This window comes from Epinephelus fuscoguttatus, linkage group LG19 (genome assembly GCF_011397635.1).
Source record: "Epinephelus fuscoguttatus linkage group LG19, E.fuscoguttatus.final_Chr_v1".
Lineage (NCBI taxonomy): Eukaryota > Metazoa > Chordata > Actinopteri > Perciformes > Serranidae > Epinephelus > Epinephelus fuscoguttatus.
Window position 1 is genome coordinate 29272500 of NC_064770.1, and position 17360 is coordinate 29289859.

Below are 17360 nucleotides of genomic sequence, written 5' to 3' on the forward strand. Positions count from 1 at the left end.
TAATCAATTGTATATGTATATTCTTTAAAAATTAATATAGATGAGTCATTGATGGCATAAGTTCAAGTTCAAATGTTACAGGACAAAGTTAAAATTGTGTTCTTCGTTTTGTCTAGCTAAGTCTGACGAAGCCGCTTCAAAATGAGTACACATGTTGTGGAGGTTATTTTAAACTCATAAACCTGTAAATAGACGATCACATTTGTTTTTTGATTTTCCAAACATTTGTACACACGCACATGATACTGAAAGAATAAAGGATGTGAACAGGCCACATGATCAGCTTACCCTCCAGATATGTGCGAGCCACAAACTTGAGAACCTCATCGATAAGGATGACTGGGAAGGAGAGCTTCAGCACCATCATCCACTGCTCCACATTCAAGTGTGTGAGCTTGAAGATCATCTGTGGGCGAGAGCAACGCTGTGTTAAAGCTGCCAAACTCCACACACAACTTTCAGTAAGAAAAAGCTGCATATAAATGATTGAGATACTAACATTAATGCTAATGTGACTGTTCATACTCTTTTTCATACTGTTTTTGTTCATACTCTTTTTGCTAATGTGACTGTTCATACTCTTTTTGTATCAAAAAGAGTATGAACAGTCACATTAGCATTAATGTTAGTATGATTGAGATACTAACATTAATGCTAATGTGACTGTTCATACTCTTTTTGATACATCTAAAGAAGAAGAACCAGGTAAATATATATATATATATATATATATACACACACACACACACACACACACACACACACACACACACACACACACACACACACACATTTAACTGGTTCTTCTTCTTTAGATGTATCAAAAATATATGTATGTATATATATATATATATATATTTATATATATAGCCCTATTCGCACAGGACTATTATAACCCGCGGATGTCATGTGTTTTAGAAATTATCCCCCAGTGTCTGTGTTTCGTGCGGTGCATTTGCACAGGATAAACAAAGTTTGTGTTTTACTCAAATTGACTTTAACATTATCCCGGGATATGATACACATAGTTGTTTGTAACTCCACTGTACACAATGCAGAAACACAGCACCACTTGCAGTAATGAGCAGTGTTAACCTCCTTTTTTATTTCAAACAAACAGAACTGATTCTGCCACACATTGCCACGTCATTCATCTTATCTTTTGAGATTTGGCTCTTCTGATTAACTGGAGCTTGCTTTTTCTGCAAATGGGTCTGCATGCTGTGTAGCAGGATGAGTCTCCTGCACCCAGAGTGCTGCCAAAATTTTAATTTGTTATTGCCAACGAAAGTCTCCGTAATTCTTGACCAGGAAACGGAGCACAGAGAAAACAAAAAACACGGGACTAACATTATAACACTACCACTGTGTTTGACAAAATATAGCAGGCAATTTTTATGTGACAAATTACAGACATGGCAGATTTGCACAGGATTAAGATCACAGACCTCTGCATTTATTACATCACCTAATCACCAGAGGTCCCTAAGGAAATATTAGACCTGTGTGAATAGGACTTAGGACTTGCGTTCATCAAGACCATTTTGTGTTTTTGGATTCTTCGTTCACGAGCAAGGCATGTGAGAAGAATAAAGTCATATGGGTAACTGATATACGAATGGTCATGGGGGGGTGAAGTATTTCTTCAACTGCCACCTCTGTTAGTAATTTTGGCGACACATCATCTGTAAGTATCAAAGGAATGATAATGTGAGAGAGAACATGGAGGTTGTTGGAGAGGCAGTGTGTGTGAGTGAGGAGTAGAGGGAGATGGATGTTTGTTTTGGAGAAGAGGGCTGTGGTGCAGGAGGCCAGACTCACGGGCAAGGGGTCGACGTAGATGATCATGAAGTGAAGGGACATGGAGAGGCTCATGGCGGCCACCAGCCAGCCGTTGCTCCAGGGGGGCATGCGCACCAGGGACTGGTTCTCAGACAAGCTGGTGGGGGAGGGAGGAGGAGGAGGAGGGTGGGGTTGGTTGGGGAGGCGGAGGGGTACGTTAATGCAGACTGAAAATGTGTGAGGGCATATGAAAAAGTGTGTGTGTTGAGATGAATGTAGGAAAATAAATGTGTACAAAAGGATGTGAAGAGCTCTGACACATTTATGAGGTAAATACTGAAAGACGACCCCCCAACATGTTGTGTATTGTGCTATTATAATCACACTGACATATGATCCTGGTAGTCTCTGTTTTAAAGATCTGACCGTGACTGTTACATAGTTTTAAAATACTCCATTAGAAGTGAAAATCTTGCATTTGAAACCCGCATCTGAGATAAAAGTACAGGAGTATTTTTAGCTTTTGCAGCTGGGGTAGGCAGTTTCATTTGGTGTCACTGGGCCAATTCCTATAGTAAACTATAAACATGTTGTAATTTAAGTAGTCTGCGAGAAAAACTAGACTTCTGCACCTTCTCTTGACTCTGTTTTCAGACTCTAGAAAAAAGAAACTTTGAGCCAATCACTGGTCATTTCTGAGAGATTGCGTTCCTCCTGGCTGTTCTACAAATGCAGATGTGCGTGCACTTTCCTACTGTGGAAGCCTAATTAAATGGCAGAGAATCCTGCAGAGAAAGTTAAGTTAAGTTAAGTTAAAGCTATTCCAGCATTGGCAGCAACTGCCTGCACTGCAGAGCAACCCAAAAAGGGTTGACAGACAGACTTATCAAAAAGACTCTAAGAGAGAGTCTGACAATAAACAAAATAAAAAGCAAGTCAGTATCAGTTAAGCATTTCAGAGATAGACAGGACATGTTGCCAGTATTTTATCCTTCTGCTAACTGGAGCAAAAGGGTCACAGCTGTGGCTTCATGTTCATGTTTATGTAGCTAATGTTAGATAGAGCCTCGAGTCACAGCATGTTCTCTGCCTCACAGAAACCACCTCGCCAGGAAGAGAACGGGCAGCAGCTCCGGAGACAGACCCCCAGTCAGTGGCTGCATCCACACGAATCCAGCCAGCACAAACCCCCACTCCAATGGGACCGGTGTCCTGGCAGATCAGTAAACTTCCTGTTGCTGCTGCTGCCCACCAGCCTGCTGTGACTCCCGGTGCTGGGGAGTTTGCACTGGCTGAATTCGAGGTGCTATAGCCGCCAACCTAAGGTCTGTCACTCAAGCTGCTGCCTGCTCTCCTCCAGGGGAAGCAGTCCACAGCAGTGGGGAGCGAGTCGAAAGGACGGTGGGGTGTATCATTTGAGAGGGGCTGAGCGAATGCGCTGCATTCAACTGTGCAATGAAATAAGATTAAATAAATAAATGTATTGAAAAAACTGGGTTACTGTAAGAAGTGTGGGCAAATGCCCACGGCCACCTGGTGGGAGGGGCTTTGGACAGAGAGTTTAGAGCTGCAGAGGGGTGTATTTTCAAATTCTGCGTTTTTTTTTTCCTTTTCCAAATTCTGCCTACCCCAGCTTTTAAAAGTATCAAAGTATGAGTATCCATTTTGCAGAAAAAAGTGGCGACCGATATGCAGCAGAATAGAAGTACAAATTGTCATCAAAAAGGAAAAACTCCAGTATAAGTACTTCAAATTTGTACTTAGGTCCAGTTCTCGAGTACCTAATTATTTAACACCACTGGTTACAACATATCATCTGTTACTCATTAAACAGTGTTGAAGGAAGTGCTTAGCTGTAAGTATGAGTTCACAGTGCAGTCAGACCTGTTCAGAGCGTTGCACATCTCAATGGTGACCAGCACAGACAGAGCCATAGTCATTGGGGGAGCAGCCTCAAACACCTCGCAGTGGATGCCAGCAAAGTCCTCGTTTTCATCGCTACACTGCATGAAGTGTGACTGATGGGGGAAGATGGAAATATAAAGTTTGGCACAGTCTCTGGGAAGTTAACATCCTCTCAAGAAGTTTCTAGTTACAGCAGGTGGATAGAGTCCACTGTTTGACAGGCTATAATTTGTAGGAAAAGTTCACAAACAACAGTGTTGAATACTTACCAGCTGGTGGAAGGTGATCATTGGGCCATCGTCACAGTACAGGAACCACCAGGCAGCTGCTGCAACAGTGGCGGCACCAACGTAACCTGGAGGAGATGTTACCATGTTAAATAAGAAGTTTATATCCAAAGTCAACATGCGGATGGTTTATGTATAATGGCTGCCGGAGAGTTTTCATTGGTGTTGTTAAAGAAATAAGTGTTAATTTGGTGCATGATACCAAGAAGTTGGATGTGTTACCATGGCAACAACATGTTCAGATGAAAATTACAGATGCTTTTGTGAATGTTTGTGACTTGTAGTTGTGTAAGTGTTCTTTAAAAGACAGTATTATCAACCATCATGGGAGGCAATTTTAGACTGAAGGAAATTGCTACAATACTGAAGTGCTTCAACCACCAAGGGATGAGGGTTATTTGCAGCGCCAGTAATAATCCAACCAACGTGTCGTACCTCCGATGGCCAAATATCTGAAGAAGAGCCAACCAGAGATGAGGGGCTCTTTGGGGGAGCGGGGGGCTTTGCCCATGATATCCAGGTCAGGGGGGTTGAAGCCCAGCGCTGTGGCAGGCAGACCGTCAGTCACAAGGTTGACCCACAGCAGCTGGACGGGGATCAGAGCCTCGGGCAGACCCAGGGCAGCGGTCAGGAAGATACTGAGGGAGGGAGTGTGGGAGAGGGGAAGCAGAGCAAATTATTTTCTCAGTTTAAACACAGTGTCTCCTCCTGCCTGTCACAGCTCACCTCCGCCTGTACTTACCAGACGACCTCGCCTACGTTGGAGGAGATGAGGTAGCGGATGAACTGCTTCATGTTGTTGTAAATGGCTCTGCCTTCCTCAACAGCAGACACAATGGAGGAGAAGTTGTCGTCAGCCAGGACCATCTCAGAGGCAGACTTGGCAACGGCAGTGCCAGAGCCCATGGCGATGCCAATCTCCGCCTTTTTCAAGGCGGGGGCATCGTTCACTCCATCTCCAGTCTTGGTGAAAGGTGGAAGCAGATAAGTTATTGTGTTTGAGTATCTATATTTCATGTCAAATGGTTTCATTACATTTTAAAGGGGACATATTATGCTTATTTTCAGGTTCATACTTTTATTTTTTGGGGGGGTTTCTAGAACATATTCACACATTTAATGTTGAAAAAACACTTAACTTTCCTCATACAGCTCCCGAATTCATCGTCTGTCTCAGCCACTCTGTTTTAGCACCTGTCTCTTTAAAGCCACTCCCATGATAGTCCAGTTCAATCTGATAAGTCAGTGATTTCAGGTCTGCCTTATCAGTCGTTTTGCCATGAATATATTAAGAGAACTGGATACAGCTTTGGAGGCAGGGCACTGCTGATCAGTGGCGCATGAACCCAAAAGAGTTCAACTTTCAGGTATAAAATTACCCAGATCTTCTGCATCACTGGGCCCATACAGCAAGTGCACTGCAGACTTCTGCAGGCTGAGCAGCTAACTTCCTGTTTAGCCCTTTGCTAACTTGAAGTGGGACAAAATGACTCAATGATGCAGCTCTTGCAGTCTTTCCAAATGTTATCATACCTGATGGATCAAATCCTGATAGTGAAATGAGTCATTTGGTGGGGTTATGAGTCTCAAAAATGTATCCATTGAGTTATAGATGTCTTTTTCAGTGAAGTCTATGGGGAAAAGTCTTTCTTGGCCCATTGGCATTGTGTGACGGACCCAGAAGTTGTAATTCCAGTGTTTGGTCACTACAAAAATTGGCTTCAAAACCTGACACACTTCCTGGGGGCCTAGGGTCTCATTTATAAACATTGCATATGCACAAAACAAGGCCTAAAAGAGACGTATGCCACTTCCCACGCAAAGGTTGTCTATAGAAACAGACTTGATGGGAGAAACTTTGACCCATGATTCGAACATTTGGAGATGGGAAATTGGCAACACAGACGTTGAAGTGGAAGCCTGATTGTAGAAATTGTAAAATATTTTTTGACGTACTCCATTTCTGGCTTTTGTGCGTATGTACATTTTTAGTATGGATCTTATGCACTGTTTTATAAATGAGACCCCAGGTCTCTGCACTGTTATTGCAGTCAGGGAATGACTGTTATGCAGTCAAGTGGCACTTTCTACTGTAAAAACTTCCCCATAAAAGCTTCTAAACCAAAATCTTCACAGCCAGACATCATGCTCCATCAGGAATATGGTCTGTAATCAGGGAGGAATTAACATGGTCAGCAACCAAGATTAAATGTTCCTCTGATATTAGCATGTAGCACTGTAGGCTACAGAATAAAAACTTGGAGTAGTGTGCCTGGACCAGATGACCATATGAAGAAGTTTGTCACAAGCTGACGTCAGCTTGTTTCAAAAGCAGAAAAAAAAAACATTGAAAACGGCTCACAGGGATTACTTTTACGTATGTTTACCTCATTATTAAAAACTTAAGCCACATTCAACCTGAACATCTGACACTGTAACACGACATATATGACACAAAATAAGCGTAATAGGTCTCCTATAATTCCTTCCTCTCACCATGGCAGTAATCTCATCAAAGCCTTGCAGGAACTCAACGATCTTAGACTTGTGGGACGGTTCCACTCTGGCGAAGCAGCAAGCTTTTCGGACAGCGACTTTCTGTTCGTATGGAGGTAGGTCATCAAACTCACGGCCAGTGAAGGCCTTGTCAGTGACATCCTCATCCTCACTAAAGATGCCAATACGACGGCAGATGGCCACAGCTGTGCCTTTGTTGTCACCTGGGGAGACAGGAATCAAGATTTTATTGTTTGCTTGTTTGTGTCTGCGATGAGATTAAAATGCTGAGTGTGATACTGACCAGTGATCATGATGACACGGATGCCAGCAGCCCTGCACAGCTCGATGGAGCTCATAACTTCCTTACGAGGCGGGTCGAGCATGCCAACACAGCCCACGAAGGTCAAGTCAGTCTGGAGAAAAGAAGAAAGTCACCAATGAGAGACTGTATGTTTGTACAATATCACACACATATGTCTTTCATTTCTGCCTACATGTTTCTTTATCAGTCTCCCACCTCATAATCTGCAAACTGGGTGGAGTCCTCCAGGTTCATCTCCTCCTTCTTCATCGGTGTGTCACGGGTGGCCAGAGCCAGACAGCGGAGGGTATCGCGCCCGGTGCCCCACTCCTTGATGACTGACATAATGTGGTCTTTGACTGGGCCAGTCAAGGGCACACGGGTGGTGCCCACACGAACGTACGCACAACGGTCAATGACACCCTCTGGAGCACCCTGTTGACAGAGTTAAGATACAACATCATTGTCAATAACAGTATATGTGACTTGAATGACTTGAACACAGTTTAGGCCATTTCTTTCAAATTTAGAGGTAATAACTGGCATGGTTGTTTTACTATAATATAATTTCTGTTTAAAGGGTTTTACAGAGTCCCTAAATTTAAATATTTTATTTTGCTAGAAGCATGTCTCTAAGGGATGATGTCTGAGAGGCAGTCTATCAGTTTGGTTTAGACTGAAATATTTCAACAACTATTGGATGGGTTGCCAGAGATCATGACCCAGTTACTCAAGATAGTCTGCAGACCTTGTGAGCAGTTTCATGTAGGAACTATTTCCTTTCTACCGAACTACACCCACCAATGGTATCTCTGCAAAGCGGAAGTGTGCCTCTGCTCATGTGAACGCTAATGCCAAATCACTGTGAGGCACTTGTCCATACCAGCGAGGTGAACTAGTTAGCTAACAGTTACATACAATTATCTGTGTTATTCCACGTGTACAGACATACACAGCAAAAGTGCAAAGGGCACGGCACCTAGCCATGCTACAACTGCCGCTGACTTCACAGCTACAGGCAATTGCAAGCGAGCGAAGACCAGAAAATTATCTCTGGTGCAACTCAGTTTTATACAATATATGTAGTACGGGGTCCCTGCTCAGTCTCTCTGTCAGTTAAAGGGTCCTTGGCCTGGAAAATATTAAAGACCCCTTGTCCAAATTATTCCCAGCCATCAGCACATTGTTCACAGAGCTGCCAGCATGGCTGTAGACTCTTTGTGTACTCTACTTCTTGTGTGTCCTACACTCACTTTGACAAACATCTTGTTTCCTACAGGGGCCTTGGCAGACTTGGCAGGAGAGCAGTAGACTGACATTGACTTTCTGTCTCTGGAGAACTCCAGGGTGAACTCCTTCTTCATCAGCTGCTTGATCACCTGTGAGAAAATGAAGGAAAAGAAGGTGAACTGGAGGAAAACAGGCTGAGCCCAGCATCTCTTTTAAGCCAGTTTGTTTGCACTGATTAAACCTGCAACAACTTTTTTTGTAACCACATGGGGGCAGTGGACATTAACATATTATCACTTTTTAAGTTGATGGACTTGTGATCATTATTGTCACTATGGCAGGCCTTAAACATACCTATACAACAAACATAAACATACATATATACAAAATATTGATTATCACCACTTTAAAGTTTTTGGGATGTATGTAGTCGCCAAACACAAATTTAAAGCTGTAATATTTCGGGTAACATTTGCATCTGTGTTTCACTAAAACGTCTTTCTATACAGGATAACACGCATACTGTGTGGAATCTTTTGTGGACTTACAGAACAGCAAGCGTTTGCCCGTTCCACCTTGGACAGGCCGCGCACTTCAGTGTTGAACACGTTCATCTTCTCCACCAAACAGCACAGTGCTGTTTCAGTGGCCTCACCCACTTTCTCATAAATGCCCTTGGACTGCATCATGGAAAAATAAGAAAGAACAAGCATACATGTTAAGCTGGCAGTGTGTCACATTTAAAAATACTTGACACAAACACAAAGTTCTCCTGAAAGCTGCAGACCTCGTTGTAGTCCAGAGAAGAGTCATTACACAGAGCGCAAATGGTGGCCAGTTCAACCAGTCCGTCAAACTGGCCGCACTTCACAGACATGCCATTCTTTGTACTGGTAGGAGAATATTCACAAGAATATTAGATCAATGAATTGTTTAAGATTGGGTTATGGTGTTTAGAACACTTAACTCTTTTGACACTTACACTTCTCCCTCAGGGGTGTACTTTGAGCCCGATATATCAAACTGACCGAGGGAAACATTGTCACCATCGACTTTATCGATGATGAACATCTGCATGGAAACATGTCCAAAAAACACATCTGCATTAGATCTGCTCTCATTTTCAGTCACACGTCTGGATTTAAAATGAATATATCTGTGTGACATCACACCTGTGAGTGTGAACCTACCTTAGTTACACACATCTGGTTGGTGGTAAGGGTACCAGTCTTGTCGGAGCAGATGACTGATGTGCAGCCCAGGGTCTCCACAGAGGGCAGGCTTCTGACGATAGCATTCTTCTTGGCCATGCGGCGCGTTCCCAGAGCCAGGCAGGTGGTGATGACAGCGGGCAGACCTGCGATTGACGGAGTGAGAGATTTGGCAGATAGGTATTAAATGAAGCCGTTGCTGGAGGGTGGACAAAACATTAAAAAATCTGCATTCTTTATCAAATGGAAATACCACCCTGCGACGTTAACAAAAAGCAGGGATGTAGGTAATTTTACCTCGCTGAACATGGAAGTTGCTGGTCTACTGCTGCCTGGATTAATAAGTGCGTTTGTGGTATTGTGTGACTTTCGGATCTAAACTAACATGGTGTCCACAGCAGTACATTGTCTGACTTCTGTTTCTCTGCATTTTGCAAGTACTCAAGTACTTGACAATAATTTGATGTGGGTACTTGAATATGGAAATTACCTTAAATGCCCAGCCCTAGCAGAAACCTGTCAGGTGATGTGGGAAAACATTTTTAAGGACTTGGGAAAATAGCATTTTGATGCTAAAACATATGAGAAAAGGTCAGTGTTGTTGGGGGCTTTATGCATGTTTTAATATAATATTGCTGTGTGTTTTAGACCATTTATTTGTTGTGTTTTTAATTGGCAGTGTTGTTTGGTTTTTAATCAGAAGTTTTACAGGATTATGTTTTTAGTTGAGTGATTATTTTGCATGCGGTGCTGTTTTTCCCACTGCCCCTGAAAGCAGCAGACACTGACCAAACCTCAGGCAGCAATCAGGGCGACGAGCAACAGGTGTGGTGCACAGGAAGTATAAAGGAGAAAAGCGGAGGTACAGAGAGGAGGGACGACACAACGACCACGACAGCAGGTGCTCGACGCAGTGACGCAGCGAAAGATACCGGAGCCTGAAGCACAGCAGGCTGTACCCATTTGGCGAGAATACTCCAGTCTGGGTCAGTAGTTTGGCTACCACCCAGGAAAACCGTGAGTATTTTTTTGACCGTGTTTGTGGTGGGTACTGGAGGGCCGGCCGTGGGACCAGGCAAGTGGTGTGAACTGGGGCTGGTGTGCCTCTGCGTACTGGTTCTTGTTTGTTTCCTTCCTCAGAGTGACCGGAGCAGAGGAGGAAGTGCCACAGGACGAGGAAGGCAGGGCATTGCAGACACATACATCGACTAGAGTTTGAATGTTGGTATGGGAATACATGAGGAACACTACTGGAGAGCTACAGAATGATATAAAAACATAACAATAATAATAATAATAATAATAATAATAATAATAATGTGCCTGCCCTTTAAGAGAAACTTCTTAGAAAGACCCAAAGAACCAGGTGTCTAGAAAGTCAGATCTGATCTGTCTGTTCAAAACCACCTGGGCTGTAAACCATCTGTCACTGGGCAAGCTGACAACAGTGGTGGTCCCTGCACAGCCCTTAACACATCAGCTGGAACACACCCAAACTAAGGTATTCCTGTTGGAGGGGGCTGCTGCAAGCCATTCAGTCAGATGTCTGTTCAGATGCTTGGCAAAAATCAACTCTGACAGTGGTGTGGGTAAGGTCTGGAGGGTGTCCAGTTTAGTGACATTATAGTGGCATCTGTGTTTGCAGATGATGTTGTCCTTTTGGCATCATCAGAGGGTGCTCTGATGAGCATTGGCACAGTTTACAGCTGGCTGTGGTGTGACGAGGAGGTATGTGAGCACCTCCAAATCTCAGACTGTGTCTGGCTCACAATATTTAATCGTTCCCATTCAGATGGCAAAAACGTTTCTGATTCAAGTGTGAGAATTTGATGGTTTTTAGGGTCCTGATCACAACTAATCGTAAATCAGAACAATTGTAGCGACAAAGCTAAGTTACTATGCTGACTGTTAATTATTGGCCAAATGTCTTTCCAACTGTCATCTATTGTTGGAGTTGGGTAGTGGCCAAAAGAATCATATCAAGAAAAAAGGATTATTTGGCTTCCTGTCTGGGACAAACAGCTGCTTCTCCAAGTTAAGAGCCAGATACACTGATTCAACCACCTGCTGATGATGCTGTACATCAGTATCAGAAAAGGCAGGCTGGGCAGAGATCCCAGGCCACACCAGGACACATGGAAGTTCATCTCCCAGCTGGCCTGAGAACAATGTGGACAGTTTGGACGATAATCCTGAAGATAAAAGATGTCTGGGCTGTTCTGCTTGCCTTCACCTGTCACTAAAACCACCAAAAAAAAGAATGGAGGTGGATTTGCTTATTCTCACTTCAAAACTTAAATCTCCATCATAATAAACATCAACAAAACTGGCAAAGTCTAAAGTCCAAAATACTCTGCTGATTTAGCTTTGCATTTCTACAGTGACAGAGTGCAACGCGTCACACTCTGAAAACCATGCCCACTGTAAGGAAAGCTATCAGCGCCACAATATGCAACTTAAGGCTATAATGCTAACAAAATCCCTGTAGCTAGCTAAAAACATTAGATATCAGCATGTCATGTCATGGCATCAGGATTGTTTTAGCACCCTAAGTCTACCAGAGAGGAAAAGTTACACTAACAAACCTGATATTGTTGGTCGAAAGGGTGGTAGTGTGGCTGAGTGATTTAAGGTGCTTTAGGTCTTAATGTGTAAAAGCTGAGTTTTTTGGTTTTGCAGTTTCTAAAAGCTCAGTTATGGATTTTTTACCACAGTGGTTCTCAAATGATGCCAATCCAGGTGTGCCGTGGGATTTTGTGATAACCATTCATTATTTTTGCAATATTCTACAAAAAGTTATGAATGAATTTTTAACTGACTGTATCAGTATGTTGTGTGCACCCATTTTCCTAATAAGGAGGCAAACTGTAGCAAAAAAAAATCTAATTTAATTTAATAAACCTTCATAGGGAAACTATTTGTCACCATCCGTGCATGGGAATTCTAAGTGTGTGACACATCAAAAGCCCCAATTGGCAGCCGGGGTGAGGGATGATAATTAAAAGGAAAACAGTGTGAGGACAATGGATCGCTTTATTGTACGGAGCAAATTACAACAAAGCACCAGCAAAGACAAGCTACCACCGAAAGAAAAGAGAAAAAACACTGTCAGTAGACAGTATTGCAAGACTGTTCCAAAGATTCTTCTTCATTGCCAAAACCTGGCGCCTACATTACCCACAATGCAATTTGACTGGCAACAGATCAATCATAGATTCAGGTGTGTTATGCTAGTAGCGGCTAATGTAGCCTCGAGCAGTGTTAAGGAGCCTACAAAGGTCTGGTAAGGTAATTTTTTTCTAACTCCAGTTTTAAACTTGTAGTTTTGAGCCCCAAATGACGTTGACTCAAGTGACATGAGGCAATTTATCAGACTTTGTGTTGCTCATTCTGGAGCCACGACAGGTTTTAATGCAACTTTTTAAACATATGCAGCAGTACTCCTCAAGACCTGCAAGCAGACTTTGATAAGCACAACTGATCCAGCTCCTCCTTGATAAGCTGTATGGTAATATTATAATGATCAATCATAAGCCAGTTTTTAATGGAGCGTCAGATAGATGAGCTGCACGAGATGAATCTTAGGTATGATAATCTTCTTGGAGTACAAAGTGGAAGTTAATCCCAGGGGCTTACCTTCAGGGATGGCAGCCACAGCCAGAGCCACAGCAATCTTGAAATAGTAGATAGCACCGCGGAACCAGGAGCCTCCGTGGACGGGGTCATTAAAATGGCCAATGTTGATTATCCACACAGCCACACAGATGAGGGAGATGACCTGGAGGACAGACAGTCAGACAGATGTATGAGACATTGGCTGTAGATTTTGTTTTGTATACATATTAAGCCATTTAATATAGTATTATCTCATTTTTTACTAATGAATAGATAAATAAAAGCTGTCTGCGGTGATACGGTGTCAGATTTATTTTTCTGCCTCACGAACCTTGGACAGCTGCTCTCCAAACTCGTCCAGTTTCTGCTGCAGAGGGGTCTTCTCCTGCTCAGTAGCAGCCATCTGGTCACGGATTTTACCGATCTCAGTGGACACACCAGTTGCAATAACAATGCCAGTGGCTTTTCCTGCAGCGATGTTGGTACCCTGAGCAGAGTTTTAAGAGAGAACATCATATAGTTAACATTAGTTGGTTAATCTGGACCAAACAGACTGAGATTGAAATTTTGACTGAAATTAGTGTTCCCCAGAGGACGAATCCTTGGTGACTTTCATGTAGTGCCAGCATGAGGTTAACATTTGTGGTGAACAACACATTCTAACTTCGACCTAGTTGCATATCGACGTTTAATCATGGACTTTCCACGTCCAGATACAACGTGAAAGGTTCCCTGGTTGCATTGGTTGTTGATGTTCTGGGACGCTGTGTCAAGTTCTGCCTGTTTACATGCATTGTCTTCTTTCAAGATACACTTCCGTTTTCACAGGAAATTCACCGTTTACATTCAGCCTCTTTCAAAATCAACACACTATGTTGGTTAAACACCAGGAATTTATATTTTCTTGCCTTCAGCAACACTCGCGTGTGGTTGGGTTTAGGCAACAAAAGCACGTGGTTGGGTTTACAAAAAAAGAACAGGGTTTGGCTTTAGGATCTTGTGGGACATGAACACTGCTGCTCTCCCAAATGAAAGTCTGTGTTTGTTGGACCCATACACCAAAACTCTGGGCTGAATTCACGAAAGGATTGCGTGGCTTTTGCGGCCGCTAAACCGGTAAAAATGGAGCAAACAGATACCGTCTAATTCACAAAGCACGCGCAGGGGGTGAAATGCTCCACTAACTGCGCTGCCAAGCAGATTGCGTCTCGGTGCTCCGGTGTTATTTGCACGTATTTAAATGAGGTAATATGCATACATTTGGCGGAAAATTGCCCCTTTCTATGCAAATGAGCCTCATTGATAAACAACGTCTAATTCACTAACACCAGCGCTAATAGCCACACGCAGTTTGAGTGAAGTAAATAACGTCTTTAGAACACATCAGACTGTTAAATCAGTCTGTAAATAATATTTTGACATTATTATTATAATCATTATTACTTTAATGGCATCCGAAGATATTGATGCGTTGAACAGGTGACAGTCTGCGGTCGTTCTCCAAATCACTTCTGTCACACACTTCAAAAGCAACTTTCAATAATTTATTTTACGAAATGGTGGAAAGAAACGTGAACAAAAACAGTTCAATAATTCATATTAAATTCCAAAGATATCAAAAAAACAGCTACAAGTGAGAGGGAATAGTGATAAAGTGGTCAAACTTGGTCAAATCCACAGCGTCAACCCATCCGACACTGTTAGACTGACTCACCAGCAGACATCACTACATGTGGGTATACAGTATTCAGTACTTTGCCAAACACTTGCCATGCCATGCCATGCCATGTGGCTAATTGCAATCAGGGGCAAACTGCACTCAGCTGCCAAACTTTGTGGGCGTGTTTGCGCTGGTACATCATTAGCGCAATATCCTTTGTGAATAGGACGTTAAGACGGAGCAAACTGCGGGTGCAAGTGAAGTGCAATTCAAGGTGCTATCAGCAGCCGCAGTTCATTCTTTGTGAATTAGGCCCTCTGACTTTTGCTGCCTTAACTTTTGTCAGTGTCCAAGCACCAAATTTCGACGACTTTGGATTGAGACCGGGTTGTGGTGAAATGTCTAAACAACTTTTGGATGAATCGCTATGACATTTGTTTCAGACCTTCGTGTACCTCACAGCCTAATACAGCTGCTGGCTTAGCTTTAGACTTTTTAGCTGGTTACTGTTTTCCACAACACACACATGTATGGGTGTACTTTTATTAGGCAGGAGGTCATCATTTTGGAAAAAGTTATCACCTCGTCAGTTTCTAGCTGTGCAGACAACTGCTCGGAAAAGCGGAAATTTAAGAACATTTTCTTTGTGACATCAACACACTTACATGCCTAAGATGTGCTGTATGATTGGTTATATCACTGAATAGACCAAAAAGCCAAGTGTACAGTTTTACATCATACCAGCTGGGAAATCGTGAAAGAAAAAGAGGCTGGCAACCATCAAACCACACTTATGTCTGCTCTACCCATTTCATAAGTGAGAATAATGATGATGTACATGGATGTGTGATCAGGCAGTGGTAGGCTACACGTTTGTATATTCAAGAGATGGCCATTTCTTTGGGTTGATGTCTAACCGGACGGTTGTGGCTCAGAGATAGAGTGGGTCGTCCACCAATTGGAAAATCGGGGGTTTGATCCCTGGCTTCTCCAGTCCATATGTTGAAGTATCTGTGGGCAAGATACTGAACCCCAAACTGCTCCCGGTGTTCCATATGAGAATGATTGAGTAATAGATGGCACCCTGTACGGTAGCCTCGGCCAACAGTGTGTGAATGTGTGTGGACGGGTGAATGTGACTCAGTAGCATAAAAGTGCTTTGAGTGGTCAGAAGACTAGAAAGGTGCTATACAGGTGCAGTCCATTTACTGGTCTGCAGTGGTGTTGTATAGGCAACTTTTTGCTCATATCTCCCCCTAAAATGACCAGAAAGGGCTTCAGAAGAGTCAAACGCCATATTGGTCTCAATATGCTTCAATCAAAATGTAACTCAGGGTTGTGAAATTAACATGAAAGCATGAAAAACTGAGGCTCGCTTAAGATTTCGTTGTGCACAAACCAGAGAATACATTTCCCCCAGAAGACGATGGTGATGATCTTGTGACGTCGTGTTGGCTTTGGTCATTGGTGGTAACTTTATTTTATATGTTACATAAGAGTGGAAAATAAAGAGTGGAGCGATAAAAGAGACTCACGGAGAACAGCATGTTCTTCTTGTCCTGGTTGACGGCTCGGGGGTCTGGGACGGCATCGGTATGTTTAATCACACTGACAGACTCTCCTACAGGAGACACAAGGTATGGTTAGGGTGGTCAGGTAAGGAAGCAAAATAAAAAAAGATGCCATGTTTGTCCGAGAACACTGACCAGTAAGAATGGACTGGTCCACACGCAGGGTTGTAGATTTGATGGAGATGATCCTGATGTCAGCAGGCACTTTGTCACCAACTAAACACACACAGAGAAATACACACAAAAGTGAATCATGATGGTTTTGTTTACGAGCCTTTACCGTCTCTGCAGGATTATAGCACATACAGCTTCATATCAATCTGACTGCAGCATTACAGCAGGATGGAGGGAGGGAGGGAAGGGAGGGGTTGTGGGGTTGATTGACTGGTTTTAGCACTCTGGATGGATTGTGTTGTTGTTGAAAACTGATACCACAGTCAGAGACAGAGGGAGAGGGAGACCTTGGGGAGATCATGAAATGAAAAGAACAGGTGTACAGCAAACAGAGGGAGAGGGAGAGACAGAGGAGCGAGTCCGCCCGTGATATTAAGTGTATTTATACTCAAGCTTGTTTTTTTCCTTCCCGCAGCAAGTTCCTTCAGCTCCCCTCCACCCCTTTTTTTCTGCGACTGCCTTAAAAGGGCCCGTGTTCATTCTCAAGGACACTGGGAGACATGTACTCACACACGCACACACACTCGTGCATGTGACTCTTTGAAGTGTATGAGTGAATGAGCCGAGACGCTTGACTTGTTCTTTTTGTGGAGTCAGGAGTCAAACAAATAGCAAAAGTCATCTGTTTGAAATCATCTCAAGCTCGGAGTGTAACATTATAATTTATTCTGAGACAATTGTGAGTTCATAAAACACTTCTTGTCTGGATCCCAGGTTGAGAAGTCCTTGATAAGCCACAGAGATGAGCTTTGGCTTAGTTATTAGTATGTGCTACGTAGTTAAAGTGTGTCCTCAATATTGATACAGTATATTCTTTATATGTAGTAGTATCCAGTATACTCCTTTGAGGGACCCTTTACCTGTTTTTGGGTAAACTGACAACCCCTGACTAAGTGATTTATTCATGTAATGTCTTGGCCATGTCTCCCCTGGATAGAGATTCTTGATCTCAGTGGGACTTACCTGGTCAAATATGGGTCAAATAATAATAAGAAAAAAGTATAGCATGCACAATCATACTTTTATATGCTACCGCTGCAATTTGAAACTGTCCATGAACTGGACTTTGCTCACTAAAATTGTGTAGTATGAAGAATTTGGAAGATATTTTCTCCTCTCCTGTAT

The 17360-nt window shown here is 42.9% G+C and overlaps 1 protein-coding gene across 2 annotated transcripts in view; it reads right to left on the reverse strand.

Annotated features, from left to right (window-relative positions):
- The window catches only part of atp2a1 (ATPase sarcoplasmic/endoplasmic reticulum Ca2+ transporting 1), a 31053-nt gene that overhangs the window by 2221 nt on the left and 11472 nt on the right, over positions 1 to 17360 (reverse strand). For both annotated transcript variants that reach the window (XM_049560625.1, XM_049560626.1), the window contains exons 7-24: positions 16197 to 16277; positions 16026 to 16111; positions 13162 to 13317; positions 12852 to 12993; positions 9195 to 9361; positions 8987 to 9075; positions 8792 to 8894; positions 8553 to 8684; positions 8028 to 8153; positions 6991 to 7209; positions 6775 to 6886; positions 6471 to 6694; positions 4717 to 4937; positions 4410 to 4612; positions 3957 to 4042; positions 3667 to 3800; positions 1822 to 1939; positions 289 to 406 (exon numbers count right to left, since the gene is read on the reverse strand). In XM_049560625.1, coding sequence (XP_049416582.1) covers positions 289 to 406; positions 1822 to 1939; positions 3667 to 3800; positions 3957 to 4042; positions 4410 to 4612; positions 4717 to 4937; positions 6471 to 6694; positions 6775 to 6886; positions 6991 to 7209; positions 8028 to 8153; positions 8553 to 8684; positions 8792 to 8894; positions 8987 to 9075; positions 9195 to 9361; positions 12852 to 12993; positions 13162 to 13317; positions 16026 to 16111; positions 16197 to 16277 — 2517 coding nt within the window. The remainder of the gene's footprint in view (positions 1 to 288; positions 407 to 1821; positions 1940 to 3666; positions 3801 to 3956; positions 4043 to 4409; positions 4613 to 4716; positions 4938 to 6470; positions 6695 to 6774; positions 6887 to 6990; positions 7210 to 8027; positions 8154 to 8552; positions 8685 to 8791; positions 8895 to 8986; positions 9076 to 9194; positions 9362 to 12851; positions 12994 to 13161; positions 13318 to 16025; positions 16112 to 16196; positions 16278 to 17360) is intronic.